Source organism: Ammodytes marinus (genome assembly GCF_949987685.1).
Source record: "Ammodytes marinus genome assembly, chromosome: 17".
Lineage (NCBI taxonomy): Eukaryota > Metazoa > Chordata > Actinopteri > Uranoscopiformes > Ammodytidae > Ammodytes > Ammodytes marinus.
In genome coordinates this window covers 25433289-25449680 of record NC_137221.1, presented here as the reverse complement: position 1 = coordinate 25449680, position 16392 = coordinate 25433289, and the positions used below count along the sequence as shown (strand labels likewise).

The following is a 16392-nucleotide window of genomic DNA, read 5'->3' as shown; positions in this document are numbered from 1 at the left end:
TGGAGTGATGTCATAATCTAAAGAGGTGCAGATGATATGAAGGCATGGATGGCATTTGTCCAGGTCAGAGGTTCAGTCATCAGAGAAGTGAGCTGAGATGAGGAAACAATGCAGAGCTTAATCTAACTTCATTCAATGACCTGCTTCATTTTTGTTGCTGAATCAAACGTGATGTTTTTCAGAAATGTTTAAATAAATATGCAAATATGGCATAACTAAAAGATTATGCATACATTTGCATATATATATATATATATATATATATATATATATATGCATATATATATATGTGTGTGTGTGTGTGTGTGTGTGTGTGTGTGTGTGTGTGTGTGTGTGTGTGTTGGATAAAGCCAGGGTTAAACCTAATTTAATTTTTTTCCATTGAAAGTTAAGTTGAGAGTTCAGAGTATTGATAAACTAATGTTGAGATACTGGCTGTTAAAGATTGATCAGATAACAGTGAACATTGGCTGAAAGTTGCCATAGTTGGCGAGAACGATTTCCTTCAAAATAAAAGCAGAACATGCACATTGCATCCAAAGTGCTGGCCCCATGCAGAACTTCCCATACTATTTTGAAATACACTCATCATTAAATAATCAAATTACAACATTAAATGTCAGATAATGAGTCGATGTGGTTCCTTAAGGTGAGACACAGCAGATAAAAACTTATTTTTTTCAAGCACTGGTCTGGTCAGTTTTGCGATCTTTGTCTATTTTCCTTAGATGTTTTTTTGTTTTAAAGAGATGCAAATTTACACACATATAATTATTTAGATATATCGCCAAATGTGCATTTTTCTTCGGACATTTTTTAAACTAAAAATTATTGTTTTTAACTTTAGTAAACAACTGGCAAGGTTTCATGATGATAACTTTACATGAAAAATTTGACCATATTCACCTGCAGCGTCTGGCTTTTAGGTTAAGTTTTATTCTGAAGGGCATAACAGGAAGCTGTAGTTGCTGTAATGTGTGTGACTTGTCAGTGTGTGTGTCGGGGGGCGGGGGGTCCATGGGCGCTTGCTGCAGGTCTGACCTCTCCAGTGTGTAACCGGTCCCTCTCACTGATGGATTAGCCCTGAGCTCTGACTCTACTCACACACAGGTAGGCACAGTGTCTCATCATATATGCTACTTAGTCAAACACTGGCTGTTTTTTAAAGTAATTTGCTGTAGGTCTACTTTAGTTTATCTTTGAATAGTTCATATGCTTATAGTTCAAAATAAAATGTATCCCGAAACTAATGACGGGTTCATGTGGGTGCTTAAGTGTATGATTGTATCTATCAGGGACAATTAAAAATAACATCCACCATTGCAAGATCGTTCCATATTTTTATCCTATCTACTTATCATATTTTCATAGTATTATTATAATACCAGACATACCATATATTGAAATGGAAGTTGTAGTTGCAGTATAGCGTTGGTCGTTTTTTTTTGTGGCACCAGTTGCAGCAGTAAAATTAGGCCATTTTATATGTGTGGCACATTGAATGCTTAGATCAAATTGTAAGTACCATACTTACAGTATGTAGGTATCGTTAAAAGCAGGGGTGGTGGTAATTTCAGTTTAAAAGGTAGTTGTTCAGTTGTAAAGTTACTTGTTCTTATTTATAATAATTGCAGCATTAGCATTGGCATTTTAATATAAATTGAAGTTAACAGCAGATATGGTAATAATCATCAATGTTATAGGTGACAATCCTGATTTGGAGTTTTAGATCTGAAAAACACCTTTATTAGGAGGATGTCAAACTTAACAATACATCACAATATTGCTTTTACATGATGCCGTCTATTTATTCTTTTAATTCTTTTAATTTTCTTCCTATTGATCTTGTTTGGTTTGTTGTGTTTATATATGAGTATGTGCATTTATCTTTTTGTATATGTGTTTTTTTTATTAGTATGTATTTATTTGATTGTACTTGCTCGTATGTATTTTGTTAAAGCACTTTGTAAACCATTATTTTAAAGGTGCTATATAAATAAAGATGTTATTATTATTATTATTATTATTATTATTATTATTATTATTATTATTATTATTATTATTATTATTATTATTATTATTATTATTATTATTATTATTATATCAATGTGTAGGCCAAAGCAATTGAGATCGAATTTGTGAATGTCTGGTGAAGTATTGACCACACAGGAAGGTCGGTCCCTCTGATAAACACATCTATGTTTGCACCTGACATTTCAAAGCCGTTGACATCAATGCAAAACATCACGTAAAATCCAATTCATACAGTACAGTGCAGTAAGTATTCATAAAAGTCCAACACTATTTGTTAGCAGAGGCAGTAGTGTTAGTAGTATTGGAGGTAAGCAGAGGTGAGGTGTGTGCTCTGTGAGCTGGCCCCACCATCATCAATATAGGATGCTGAAAGAACAGGCCTAGCCATCCTAGTCCTGTCTCCCTCTTGTGTCCATGTCAAATCATTACATTAGTGTGTGTCGGGTTGGAAGTTAAATTAAATTAAATTAGTTGATGGGGCTTGGGTTGGTGGCTGGTCTAGGGGTAAGCAGAGGAGAAGAGATGGGTCTTGAGGTGGGATTAGAAGATGGTGAGAGACTCAGAGTCACGGATATGTTTGGGGAGGCTGTTCCAGAGCCTGGGAGCTGCCCTCAGAGAAGGCTCTGTCGCCAAGGCTGCGGAGGTTTGATGCATTATAATGATTATCGAAAAATAAGACAGAGGTCAATATATTAGAGAATAAAAAACTAGAGAAACAACAGTCCACATACAAACAAACAAAGAGCATCTCTGAGAGCACCATGACGCTGTTGTGCAAAAACAAAGTCATCCAATGACTGACAATACTGTTTGTTTCCCCCCCACGATGAGAAGCTGGTTCCAACAATGTATCTGCAGTGGCTCCTGAAGGTTTTGCTCCTCACTCTGACCCTGTCCAGCCAAACCACGGGGCAGAAGAAGAGGAGGAAAGGACAGAGAGATGACAACCAGGTCATTGTCAACGAGGCCAAAAGTGAGTGTTTGCAAAAAGTCATAAAGTAGTGTGTCAGTGATGTGAATTTATATATTTGTTTGTTTCAGGACAATGCACATTAATGAACATGTACAGCAGTACGCTTAAAAATGTCAGATTGTAGCCCGGGGGCTCATTTCCATCTGTAGTCCATTAGGCAGGTTGATGTTACAATAAAAATGACAAAGAAAAGATACAATAGAAACATTTGATATATACAAATACAGAGAAACAGAAATAAAGAAAAGTAAAACAGGATCATTCATTAGTAGGTTAAACAAATAAAAAATTAATACACAACTAATAAGGTCCAGCATACATTTAGAGGTGGTTGCACCTTATCTAATGAAAGATACAGTGTTCACAGATAAAGTCTGGTTATTGTAACTTGATACTCAAATGTTGATCTTGACAGGTGATTGAATATGTGTTTTATATTTAACAACATGTTTAATATCAGAGTTGTCACTGCTTGGGACACAAATGATCAATTTCACACTATGGGCCTCATATCATTTTTATGTCATGGTTGCTTAACCTTTCCGTGCTTCATTTAAAGATACTACCAGTAGTCTCATATTTAACCTGGATTTTGTGAAGTTAAAACAGAAACAATCCTATGTTTGTTGCCTCTAGGTACCATTATTATTCAGTCTAACTTTGTCTAAACATTGATGCCTTCCAATGCAGGCGTTTTCAGGCCGATACCTATGATACTTCAGAGGCAAAGAAACATTCTGCTCCAGATGATATGTTTTTTTTTATTGTTAACACAAAACATGTATACTGCAAATGTATGTAGCTCATCATGAATATATATAATAGCAATATATTCTAACAAAGCTCATATCATACAATAATATTGTCAGGGTAATTTGCTGGTTATTCTGTATTGGGAATTCTCTGATTAGTTTTTGTAGGTTTCTTGTCATTGATCAAAAGATGGGATATCTAGGAAAAAGTTAATCCCAATGGTAGCACAATATGAAAGACCAAAGGTTAACTAAAATCCTAATCGTCTGTTCACAAGCCTCCATACCAAATGATCAGTTGTTGTAAAGATCTAATGACCGCAGTGTTGGGTGAAGGGGACATTACTGTTGGAACAATGTTGCCCAATGCTGTCTTTATCATACAGGTACTCTGGTAAAAGGTAAGAATTATAACATCTCCACCAACTGCTTGAAACCTCTGTGAGTGGTTGCTATTACAATGTAACCCTTTTCTGTGTTGCGTCCTTCCCATAGCCCTGATCTGCCCAGTGGAGATCATGTTCATCGTGGACAGTTCGGAGAAAGCCAAGTCTCTGGTGTTTGAGCAACAGAAGGACTTCATCCTGCGCTTCAGCACTAAGCTCATGCAGCTCCACTCTGCCGGCTGGCGGCTGCGCCTGCGTCTGGCGGCGATGCAGTACAGCAGCAGCGTGCTGGTGGAGCATAACTTCAGAGACTGGCAGGACCTGGATGTGTTCCAGAGCCGCGTGGCCTCCATGGCCTTCATGGGCCAGGGCACCTACACCGCCTACGCCCTGGCCAACGCCACGCAGCTCTTCAGCCGAGAGACGTCCTCCAGCAGCCTGCGGGTGGCACTGTTGATGATGGACGGAACGGACCATCCACGCAGCCCCAGCGCCATGGCGGCCGCCGCCCAGGCCAAACAGCACAACATCAGGGTGTTCACCATCCGGCTGTCGGCCCTGCCCAGGGACGGACCCATGGGGGCCAAGCTGAGATCCATAGCCAGCGCCCCGCCACAGCAGCACGTCCTCAGCCTGACTGACAGCCAGCTGGACGACAGACTCTTCAATGAGCTGGTCAGTCCTGTTTGTACTATCAGTGTCGTAGTCATGAAGTTAGAGGTGGAGTCAGCGATTCTGGGGGAAACAAAATGTATATACTCATATAGACCATAAGTATGCAATTAAAATAGGTAACCAATGTTTGGATTAAGCTTGAGTCACATTCATACCATCAATAGCACTACTGCAAAGAATGCAGTCTCTTCATTCATTTCAGTGAGACAACTAGTACAGCAATCAATCAATCAATCAATCAATCAATCATCAAGGAAACAACAATAAAACATCACATACAGTAAAATCAGAAAAGCTTACATACAAGCAGGAGAAAGAAAGGAATAAGTCACAGCGCTACTGTGTATTAAAAGCCTTTCTAAATAAAATGGGGGGGGGGGGTAACATGTTCCAGAGTGGCGGGCCAACAACTGTAAAAGTGCGATCAGCCCACAGTTTATACCTAAAAGAAGTTGCTTGTATAACCGCAATGACCTGTTGTGTTTGACAAAGAGTTCAACATCTTAAAATCGATTCTAAAATTAAACGGAACCAGTGGAGAGAGTAAAGAATGGGCGTAATGTTTTCACACCTGGAGGTGTGCCTTGAAAAGCCAATTGCAACATTTTGAACAAGTTGAAGGAGCAAGATGGAAGATTGATTGAGGTCAACATAAAGAGCATTACAGTAATCCAAATGAACTAATAGGGTTGTGAATTGCCTTCACTGGATCACTCCTGTTTAGGAGGGACTTAACTTGAAGACAAAGCTCTTTTTAAGATCATTTCTGGGGATTTTTCCATGCCTTTATTAAAAGGTTTTTGGAGAAAGAGAGATGAAATGAGGTAGAGAGGGGGATTACATGCAGAGAACGACCTGGGCTGGAGTCGAACCTGGTACACGCTTTAAACACTACGCCACGGAGCAACCCCGGAAAAAGCTCATTTGAACAACATTGTTGATCTGTTTGTTGAATTTCAAGCTACTGTCAAAAGTCACCACCAGATGTTATACTGATGGTTTAACATACAAAGCCAGAACGCCCAAGCTGCAGACTGGAAGTTTAACATGCAAGAAGTACAAAACAAGTATACATTCAGTTTCATCCTCATTTAAATTAAGGAAGTTTTGTGACAGCCACAGCTTGATATTATTAATACAATTAAGCAGATAATTAAGTGCATCACTATCATTAGGCTTCATAGGTAGATACATCTGCGTATCATCTGCATACAATGAAACAACAAGTTGTGCTTGACAATAATTGGCCCCTAGGCAACATACTGTATCTAACGAAAAGATGATGGAGCCAAGAATGGAACCATGTGGTACCCCGCAAGAGAGAGTCCCTGCGTTGCAATCTCCATACTTCCCTACTATTTAGTATGCCAGAAAAAGATATAGGATGTCCCAATACATGCACGTCAATTGTAGTATGCTAAAAATACCTAGATGCCCCATTATCTCCAATTGCAATTTGGAGTATTCATCTTTATTCTTGAAATTTCTCGACATAATGACATTGCTTATCTGTTTTTTCTTTCTCTCCCGTGGCCCTAAAACTCTTCTGTACTTTAGTATGTAGTGTAGTAAAAAGAAAAAAGTATGTGATTTGGAACGCATGGAGAGTGTTGTAGTATATGTCTTGGTTTAAGATTTCTGCAGGACTGGACTGTGATTAACTCTCTGTTTTTTTTCCTTTTAGAACACAATTGTCAAAACCCAGGTAAGTAATATGACAATGTTAACCAATATCATCCCTGTGATCATTTACACACACACACACACACACACACACACACACACACACACGCATCAACCTTTGAGACCTTTCTTAGGTGCATGACACACATTCATAATTCTTCTAGCTATTTAATTTTTTTTGTTTTGAATCTTAAATACATTAGGATTATCTATTCATGTTTTGCTCTTTTCCTATGCCTTTATTTCAGTGCCCACAGCCAAAGAGCTGTCTGTGTGAGAGAGGGGAGAGGGGTCACCCTGGAAGCCCGGTGAGTGTATGATAGTGCTCTTTTAAATCATCCTATACTTAAAGGAATACTTCACCCATACGGAACAGGCGTTCTATCATTATAAAATCACTATTATAATATAATGATTGAGGTTTTTCTTCCCTCTGTCTTCCCTCAGTCTTCCCTTGGCCCAGCTGTCCTGTTAATCCTAGCCCTTACTGTGATGTCACAGTAAGGAAAATGTAGGTTTAGACAGTGAGACCATAAAACACTCTTTCAGCCTTTTCTCAGGCTAGGATGAACCAATTACATTTTTTTTTCCACATTTATACTAAATAGGATCTCAGAATTCAATACACCTTCATGTTCCCACCGGTGAAGTAGGTCTTTAACTTACCCAGTCTGTGTATTGTTAGCATATCAAATGTACAACCCGCCAATTGTGGTTACTTTACCTTTAAATGAGCCAAAGATACATCTTAAATCTTTGTCAACAAAGTTTTACGAAACTTTTCAAAGTCAAGGTCCATCAACTGGCTTTTCCTCAATCTCCTAACTATAAATCACATGGTCTTCATGGGTGAAAGATGGAGATGGATGGAGATGGATGTTCTGAATGGAAGCGCAACAGCTCTTTTGACTACTGGCAAATGCTTAAGTGCGTTGTGTAATGCAGTTTAAAATTCTACTATTTGCACCTCCAGTTGAGATTGGTTGGTCAAGCTATGTTGATACAGATTTAAACAATATTGTTCTGTCCTAGCATCATCCTCACAGGACAATGAATATACTGTATGTACTACATTTCTTTGAAAGCTATTAGTTGCTTTACATCAAAGTGGTAAGCAGGTGCACAGGCTGACCAGTTTCACCTTGTGATGCATTAACCAAAAAAAAGTAATTTTTTCTACATTTTCTCATTAGAGAAGTGGGAATTTGGGTAATGTGACTAGGGCTCGACTGATGTGGATTTTATGGGACCGATTCCGATATTAAGTGGGGCCTTTAGGAACTCAGACATTAAGCATTTTCCTTAAAGCAAGGCATGTCAACATGAATATTGTTTTCTATTAAGAAATTATGAATGTATTATTATTTTATTTATTAGGTAGTATGTGTGTATAAGTAAGCAACATAAGCACAACCCAGACACGTTCGCTGTACTTTATACAAACAATAAAATTGTTACCATTGGCATCTATCTGCCAACTTTTTGCCGGTGATGATTATTCTCATCATTCATGAAATGAGTCGGATTAAAAAATGTGACACTATTTCTGTAGCAGCTGGCCTCAGGTTGACAGTCACTTCTTTAGCCACAGAGTAAGCCCAGTATAAGCCTCAAAGACTGGCTTGTTATCGCTGGCATGTGGAGGCCTTTGCTAGCAGGTGTTCCTGGCATTCATAACAAAGCACTATGGGAAAAAGAGGCTAAAGAGCAGGAAATATTTCCCAACAAAGCAAGTGTAGCAGATGGTGAGGGCCGAGCTGAAAAGGACTGTTTTCACTGGTAGCACTGCTGAACACAGGCCAGTGGAACGTATGCAAAGGTCAAGGATGGAAGATTAAATCTGAGCAAACACACAGGCCAGCGATGATCTGAGAAAACCCACTGCACCGAGGGGGACGTTTATGTTGGACCGGGGTTACAGACAGGTTGCACTGAGGATGACCTACCTCACCTATTGCCTATACATACACCGTACAAACTCAAATGGGGCCCAAATATTCTCATTCTCATTCCAACCTCTCCCTTTTACTTTCATCCAGGGGAAAGCAGGCGAGCCGGGGTCCGACGGAGCTCCAGGTCCAAAGGGCACTCGGGTAAATCTCTTTTGTCTCTGTAATCCAGCGCTGGTAACAGAAATAATCCATGAAGTGTATAGTCTGATGGGCTGTTTTGTCTGGGCTCGGTCACTGTAGGGGGAGGCAGGCGTGAACGGACGTCCAGGAATGGAGGGCCTAGAGGTAATCATCATCAAATACTTCGACCTTCGTTTGACCTGGTAACGAGCTGATGTATATCTATGGTACGGTATACTGGGAGCTCCAAATGGATAATATATATATATCTATATATATATATCTATGTATCTATATATATATAGATATATAGATATATATCAGTCTTAAAACATCTCCCGTGCTCCCATCACATTAGATATGATCTATTTTAATGTTAGTTGGTTGACTTTTTCATTACAGTAGCATGATGGTTGGTGGACGATTAGCAGAAGTTTTAAAGTATAATTTTTCCTTTCTAGGGTCGATCTGGCGGCCAAGGGGAAAGGGTATGTATTATTATTGATCTTTTTTTAAATGACTTAAAATGACGTGTATTTTATTCAAGATGAATCACCACTGGTACATTAAGGTATGGCAATATCTTGAAGGTAGGAAAAGAATGTGTGTTGACTTTCTCAATGCATTTTAAGGAGGTTCCCTATTGGGACATATTAATCCTAGATGTTGCTATAGTGTCAGACGGTTTGAGTTTGCTCACTGCTTATGTTTTATGTTTCTTTAAGCTTCTCTGACCTGTATCTACTGTATACTGGTTGTATTTTCTAGGGAGAAAAGGGTGAATGTGGTACCCCTGGTAAAAAAGGAAAACAAGTAAGTTTCTTGTTTTTTTATATTCATTGAATTGCCTCTATGACTTTGGTGATGCCATGTAGCCCACTGTATGTGAATATAGTGATATTATAACAATGTCTTTCCTCAGGGTTCAGATGGAGCTCCTGGCCCCAGAGGCCCCGCGGGAGAGCAGGTAAAGTGTTTGAACTTCTTCTCCATTTGACCAACAGTCAAATAGATGACAATGCATTCAGCAATACATTGATATACTGATATACACATTATGATTATGGAAAGTTAAGTTGATGTGAGTGCATTAGAAGTTGAGATTTCTGGCTCAGGAGTGAAAAAACTAATGTTGAGATAATGTCCGTTAAAGATGATTGTGTAGGAGAAATATACAGACGCAAAGAGGCGAGGTTTAGTCAAATAAACACCTTAATGTAAATTTTGGACCTTTGATTTATAGTGACATGTTGTGGATGCAAAATAGAATTGACCAGTGCTTGAAAAACAATTACGTTTGTCTGCTGTTTCTCACCTTAACAACTAAAACTAACCCTAACCCATAACCCCTCTTCATAAATGACAGAATTTGTTAAACCTTTTTGGGAAATACACTTTGAAGTCATTTCCCTGTCTGCACTCTGTATATACAAGCTTCACCTGAATGGGTGTGTGTGGTCAAATTGAAAGATTCCTGTGTGTGTGTCCCCCCCCCATCCCACATCCTAGCTGGGACAATCAGTGCGTCCAGTGTGAAAAGCCACACACTCCGAGGCCCATCTCCTGCTTCTGCACTTGTGGAATGTGAGCTGTGGATTAGCTTCTTATCCCTCTCCTAATGTAGCCTTTCTAAAGCAGGGGAATCCAGGCTTGCAATGTTTGGTTGTAGTCTTTGAGCAGACGCTGTCCCAGAGGATTAGGGTTTTGGGCACATTTTATCCATTCCCCCTCTCTCTCCTTAAACACTTGTTGCCCCCTTCAGCCCTGGTAGAAAAACATGCAGCCGCCGTCACCACAGTGTCATCAGGGGTTTTATGTCTTTATGATTTGGTCTCCAGTTCCCATGAAAATGTCCCTACACACACTGTCCCAAAGTGTATTCATAAACCTGTTCTACCAAAGTATACACACCATCACAGTGTTAGTACCCACTGGTCCTTAAACAGCCTCTCAGTGACAGCCTCAATGTCATTTTTTTTTCTGATACCAGTTTAAAAATATTAAGGTGAGATGCCGCAGTTGAAAAAGTTCAACACATTTATAGATATCGTTATGAAAATGTGCCAGTTGATTACTGACATTAAAACAATTCTTTGTTATAGTGTACAGGTCTTGAAAAGGCATGTTTTAAGAAGAAAATGTATCATAAATCAGACATTTAACAACATATGAACAAAGACGTCTGTAATAATCTTTAGAATAGTGCTATGAATTATTATTGAACCGAACGTTTTGTTGATGTAAGTGCTTTAGAAGTTGAGATTTTTGGTATAGAAAAGGAGTATTGAAAAAAACTAATGTTGAGATAATGGCCGTTAAAGATTGTTGTATAGGAGAAATTTACAGACGCAAACAGACAAGGTTTAGTCAATTAAACACCTAAATGTACATGTTGGACCTTTGATTTATACTAGTATGAAAGAAGACATGGGAACGAAATAGACAAAAATCTCAAAATGTACCAGTATTTAAAGAATGTTTTTACCTGCAGTGTATCAACTTATATTATAGAAGTATCTGAATTTGAAGCACCAGCTGGTGTTTTTGAATGTGTTGGCCCATTTACTACAAGTCCCATCTATTTGAATTTATTTGATTTCTTTCAAATCAATACATCAATAGTTGAAGACAGACATTGTGATATAGGGTCATGAAACATATATACAATTTACAGAAGTAATAGCACGGATTTAATAGATTAAATGGACAAAAATATAACTCTAGTCTCCCTGAGAAGAATTGGTAGAAAGGGAACATGTTCAGGGGGATTCGAACTTGAACCTTACAGATTAACAGTGTACGTATTCTAACTCTGTAGGCCTTCCAGACAGCTTGTAATGCTTTGACAGATTTTTGTAGTAATATATGAACAAGAGTAAACTAAAAATGTCACTATAGGGAAATGCAAAGGTTTAAATAAATCAATTGAATGGCTGGATTCCATTCAGTTTGCTTCAGTTCCAGGGTCCTGGTATTGTAAATGCTGGCTCACTGTCACACTAAGCCTGGCTTACTTGGAAACGAAAAGAAGGGTGAGACATGATAGTCCTTCAAATCAAGGGAATAACAACGTTCATTTTTAGACTCTTTGCTTTAAAAGCAGTCACGGACGGCGTTGCACTTAGTTTTTAGAAAATGACAGAGATAGTTTTGAGGAGAATGGAAGAGCTTGAGGGCCTGGACATACTTTCCTTGAAAGAGTAAATATTGTAGATAAAAAAGTGGTCTTAATGGATATAAATGGTCAAATTCCAAAACACAAAAATGGAGAGGAGTATTGCATAACATGGTGATGCATTGGAAAAGAAGCAGACATTAATACACTATTACACTCTCCTTAGATTCCAGCAGAGGGCAGTCACAGCTCATCTGCCAGTGCTGCACACTAGATCCTTATACTCTACCTATATGTCTGCCATATAAACAATATATACTGTATATCCTTTATGTAGCACGTACATGTGGCACACTGTAGTTTGGTTTATTTGAAGCAAATGTAGGTCTACTAGCGTGATTCTTGCTGTTCTGAGTTTGTACCTTGAATGCACTTTGGATAAAAAGCGTCAGCGAAATGACATGTAATGTAATGTCAATAGTGTGATATTTCAGAACTCAACGTTGTTATGCTCGACTCTATTTTTCAGTCATAACTTCAATTGTAACTTAAATTGGAATGTGCTTTATGCCATCGTGGTTTCCATGTGCTCAGCGTTCACTCTTCTTTCGATGGAATAAGCCTTTCAATCAGATTTGATACAGCTTTGTCTTGTATTGCTGACCAACAAAAACTAACCAGTGGTCGCTCCACACATTGCCACTTACACTCAACAAAAATATAAACGCAACACTTTTGTTTTTGCTCCCATTTTTCATGAGATGGACTTAAAGATCTAAAATTCATTCCAGATACACAATATTACCATTTCTCTCAAACATTGTTCACAAATCTGTCTAAATGTGTGATAGTGAGCACTTCTGCTTAGCTGAGATAATCCATCCCACCTCACAGGTGTGCCACATCAAGATGCTGATCTGACATCATGATTAGTGCACAGGTGTGCCTTAGACTGTCCACAATAAAAGGCCACCCTGAAATGTGCAGTTTTGTCTCAGAGCAAAATGCCACAGATGCCACAAGCATTGAGGGAGCGTGCAATTGGCATGCTGACAGCAGGAATGTCAACCAGATCTGTTGCTCGTGCATTGAATATTCATTTCTCCACCATAAGCCGTCTCCAAAGGCGTTTCAGAGAATATGGCAGTACATCCAACCGGCCTCACAACCGCAGACCACGTGTAACCACACCAGCCCAGGACCTCCACATCCAGCAGGTTCACCTCCAAGATCGTCTGAGACCAGCCACTGAGACAGCTGCTGAAACAATTGGTTTGCATAACCAAACAATTTCTGCACAAACTGTCAGAAACCGTCTCAGGGAAGCTCAACTGCATGCTCGTCGTCCTCATCGGGGTCTTGACCTGACTCCAGCTTGTCGCCGTAACAGACTTGAGTGGGCAAATGCTCACATTCGATGGCGTCTGGCATGTTGGAGAGGTGTTCTCTTCACGGATGAATCTCGGTTTACATTGTTCAGGGCAGATGGCAGATGGCAGACAGCGTGTGTGGCGTTGTGTGGGTGAGCGCTTTGCTGATGTCAATGTTGTGGATCGAGTGGCCCATGGTGGTGGTGGGGTTATGGTATGGGCAGGCATCTGTTATGGACGAAGAACACAGGTGCATTTTATTGATGGCATTTTGAATGCACAGAGATACCGTGATGAGATCCTGAGGCCCATTGTTGTGCCATACATCCATGAACATCACCTCACGTTTCAGCAAGATAATGCACGGCCCCATGTTGCAAGGATCTGAACACAATTCTTGGAAGCTGAAAATGTCCCAGTTCTTGCATGGCCACCATACTCACCGGACTTGTCACCCATTGAGCATGTTTGGGATGTGCTTGACCGGCGTATACGACAGCGTGCACCACTTCCCACTAATATCCAGCAACTTCGCATAGCCATTGAAGAGGAGTGGACCAACATTCCACAGGCCACAATTGACAATCTGATAAACTCTATGCGAAGAAGATGTGTTGCACTGCATGAGGCAAATGGTGGTCACACCAGATACTGACTGGTTCTGAGTCCCCAGACCCCCAATAAATCAAAAAAATGCACATTTCAGAGTGGCCTTTTATTGTGGACAGTCTAAGGCACACCTGTGCACTAATCATGATGTCAGATCAGCATCTTGATGTGGCACACCTGTGAGGTGGGATGGATTATCTCAGCAAAGCAGAAGTGCTCACTATCACACATTTAGACAGATTTGTGAACAATGTTTGAGAGAAATGGTAATATTGTGTATCTGGAATGAATTTTAGATCTTTAAGTCCATCTCATGAAAAATGGGAGCAAAAACAAAAGTGTTGCGTTTATATTTTTGTTGAGTGTATATTGGCCTTTAGCCTTACTGAAGAAACTCTCATTAATCACTAGACGTTTTAATGTACACAAACGTATAACCTTCCAAAAGGCAAAGAGAAATCTCAAACTTACCCGTCTTGCCTTTTTTTTACCCTCCAAAATAAGCTGAATGTGTATACGGTTATAGACCCAAGAGTTCTAAATAACCTATTATGTTTTGTAATAAAGAACTTCCATGTTATTAATGGGATGATTTGCCTTGTCCTGTATTGTTCTCATCTCAGGGACAAAGGGGAGGAGCCGGAGACCAGGGACCATATGGGCCTTCAGGTCCTAAAGTAAGGAGACTGGAAACCACTTTTCAGATGCATCATGTATATCAGGCGGTTCCCATGTTAAAGCTATGGGATCTAAGCTAAGCCACTCTACACATACATCATGTACATCAGTGTGTTCCCATGTTAAAGCCAGACAGCGGCAGTGGCGAAGTGGGTAGGAAGGTTGCCTCTGGAGTGCAGGGTCGAAGGTTCGATGCCCCGCCTACCCGCCACATGTTGAAGTGTCCCTGGGCAAGGCACTGAACCCCAAATAGCAGCTGTGTATGAGTGGGTGAATGTGGTAAGACATGTAAAGCGCTTTGGGGGTGAGCAAATTGGCTAAAAAGCGCTATATAAGTCAAGTCCATTTATCATTTATGGGAGCTAAGCTAAACCACTCTACAGATACACCAGGGTGATCCCATGTTAAAGCTATGGGCACATGTATACCTTTCTATTCCTCTCTCTAACAGGGTGACCGAGGACTGAGGGGTGCACCTGGACCTCGAGGAGATAACGGCATTGGGTTCCCCGGTCCCAAGGTACATTTAGCTTTGCTTTAGTATTTGAGTCAATAACCTATTTGCATGAAGTCCAATGTGTGTCCTGTGCATACCTTCAGATGATAACTAATCTATAAACTGATTTTTTAGGGTGACAAAGGGAACCAAGGAAGACCAGGCTCTCTGGGACCAATGGGTATGGGTGAACCAGGGACACCGGTAAATGACTCTACTTATAGCTGAATACATCTTCACTAATGCCATCGCTGCATCCCTGTAGGCTACCTAATGGTGGAGTCAGTGATTCTGGAGAAGGCTTGTCGGCAAAGTCACTTTTTGTGTGTGCGCTGGAAAGAAATCCAGTGCGAGCTACTGTGGGCCTCCTCTGTTTACTATACATTTACAAAGCCTAGGCTGTGTATAAACACCAGCATATATTTTTAAGATGAGTGTGAAGAGATGTTAATTGATTTTGACAAAAAATAATATTCTGACAACAAGTGTTCTCCAGAATCGCTGACTCCAACTTTAAATCAATGCCAAAGCTGAAAAACTGCACTTCACCCTTTTAAGGTGGATACAGTGATAGTGGGGAACGCTTGTTGTCAAAATATCTTGACGATCCACTACCTGTCCGTTCTGTGTGTGAGCTGTAAAAGTTGGTGTTAATATATAGCCTAGGCTCTATGTAAAAGTAGGGAGTTGAACACTTCATAAAAAAACATCACACAACAAATGCATCAAAGATTACCGAAGTCTGTTTGGTTGAGTGAATATTGTAGTGCTTCCAGTATACAATCACTCATGTAAGATAATATCTGTTTATTCAGTATTTAACATCCACTCTCCTTGTGAATGTGTTTAGGGCCCAGCGGGGCCACCAGGCCACCAAGGATCTCCAGGGTTTCCAGGGGAGGGTGTTCCAGGGTCCAAGGTAACTTTCAGGACGCTGTTCCATGTATCGTTTACCCGTTCTTTTATAGCGGCTCTGGTTCTGGAAGTACATTTTCCCATTCAAAAACTCCATTGACATTCGAACAATTCCTTATATCGAAACATTTTAACCACAGAACCAAGCCAATCAGCTACCCCAATACTAGTGATAACAAAACGTTTTAATCAGGGCTAAAAAAAAATGTAAAACGGAGAAAAAGGCAAAGGTACAAGACCTTGAACATCATTTTTTGTGGGAGTGAAGAAACTACTCATCCCAAAGCAAGTGGTAAACATTTCCATGTTAACCGTGGTCTCCACCAATCAGAGCCGTCGCTGTGACGCTCTAGGATCATGGGTAGTGTAGTTCTTCTCCCTGAGATGGCGAATCAAACATGTTTTTCTTAAAACTAGATTAATATCATGCAAACTTGTGACATCTACAGAAGCATATACCACCTTTCAAACTCGGGTAGCTCATGGTAAGTCTGACTTGGGATGGTTTTGACATTTTGTGGCTAATAATCAAATCCCCTAATGAGAAAAAATATTTACTTCTGGAACCGCACTGTTGAGCCCTATAGCCTGTGATATGTAAGTTTGCGCCAGTGTCAATGTGATGTGTCATTCA

The 16392-nt window shown here is 39.9% G+C and overlaps 1 protein-coding gene across 1 annotated transcript in view; it reads left to right on the top strand.

Moving 5' to 3' along the window:
- Nucleotides 1-2880: 2880 nt before the first annotated feature.
- The window catches only part of col28a1a (collagen, type XXVIII, alpha 1a), a gene marked incomplete at both ends in the record, with an annotated part of 33565 nt that continues 20053 nt past the window's right edge, over nucleotides 2881-16392 (top strand). The window contains 12 exons of the mRNA XM_080045913.1: nucleotides 2881-3007; nucleotides 4255-4865; nucleotides 6752-6811; nucleotides 8543-8596; nucleotides 8696-8740; nucleotides 9037-9063; nucleotides 9344-9388; nucleotides 9498-9542; nucleotides 14293-14346; nucleotides 14799-14867; nucleotides 14979-15047; nucleotides 15694-15762. Coding sequence (XP_079902039.1) covers nucleotides 2881-3007; nucleotides 4255-4865; nucleotides 6752-6811; nucleotides 8543-8596; nucleotides 8696-8740; nucleotides 9037-9063; nucleotides 9344-9388; nucleotides 9498-9542; nucleotides 14293-14346; nucleotides 14799-14867; nucleotides 14979-15047; nucleotides 15694-15762 — 1275 coding nt within the window. The remainder of the gene's footprint in view (nucleotides 3008-4254; nucleotides 4866-6751; nucleotides 6812-8542; nucleotides 8597-8695; nucleotides 8741-9036; nucleotides 9064-9343; nucleotides 9389-9497; nucleotides 9543-14292; nucleotides 14347-14798; nucleotides 14868-14978; nucleotides 15048-15693; nucleotides 15763-16392) is intronic.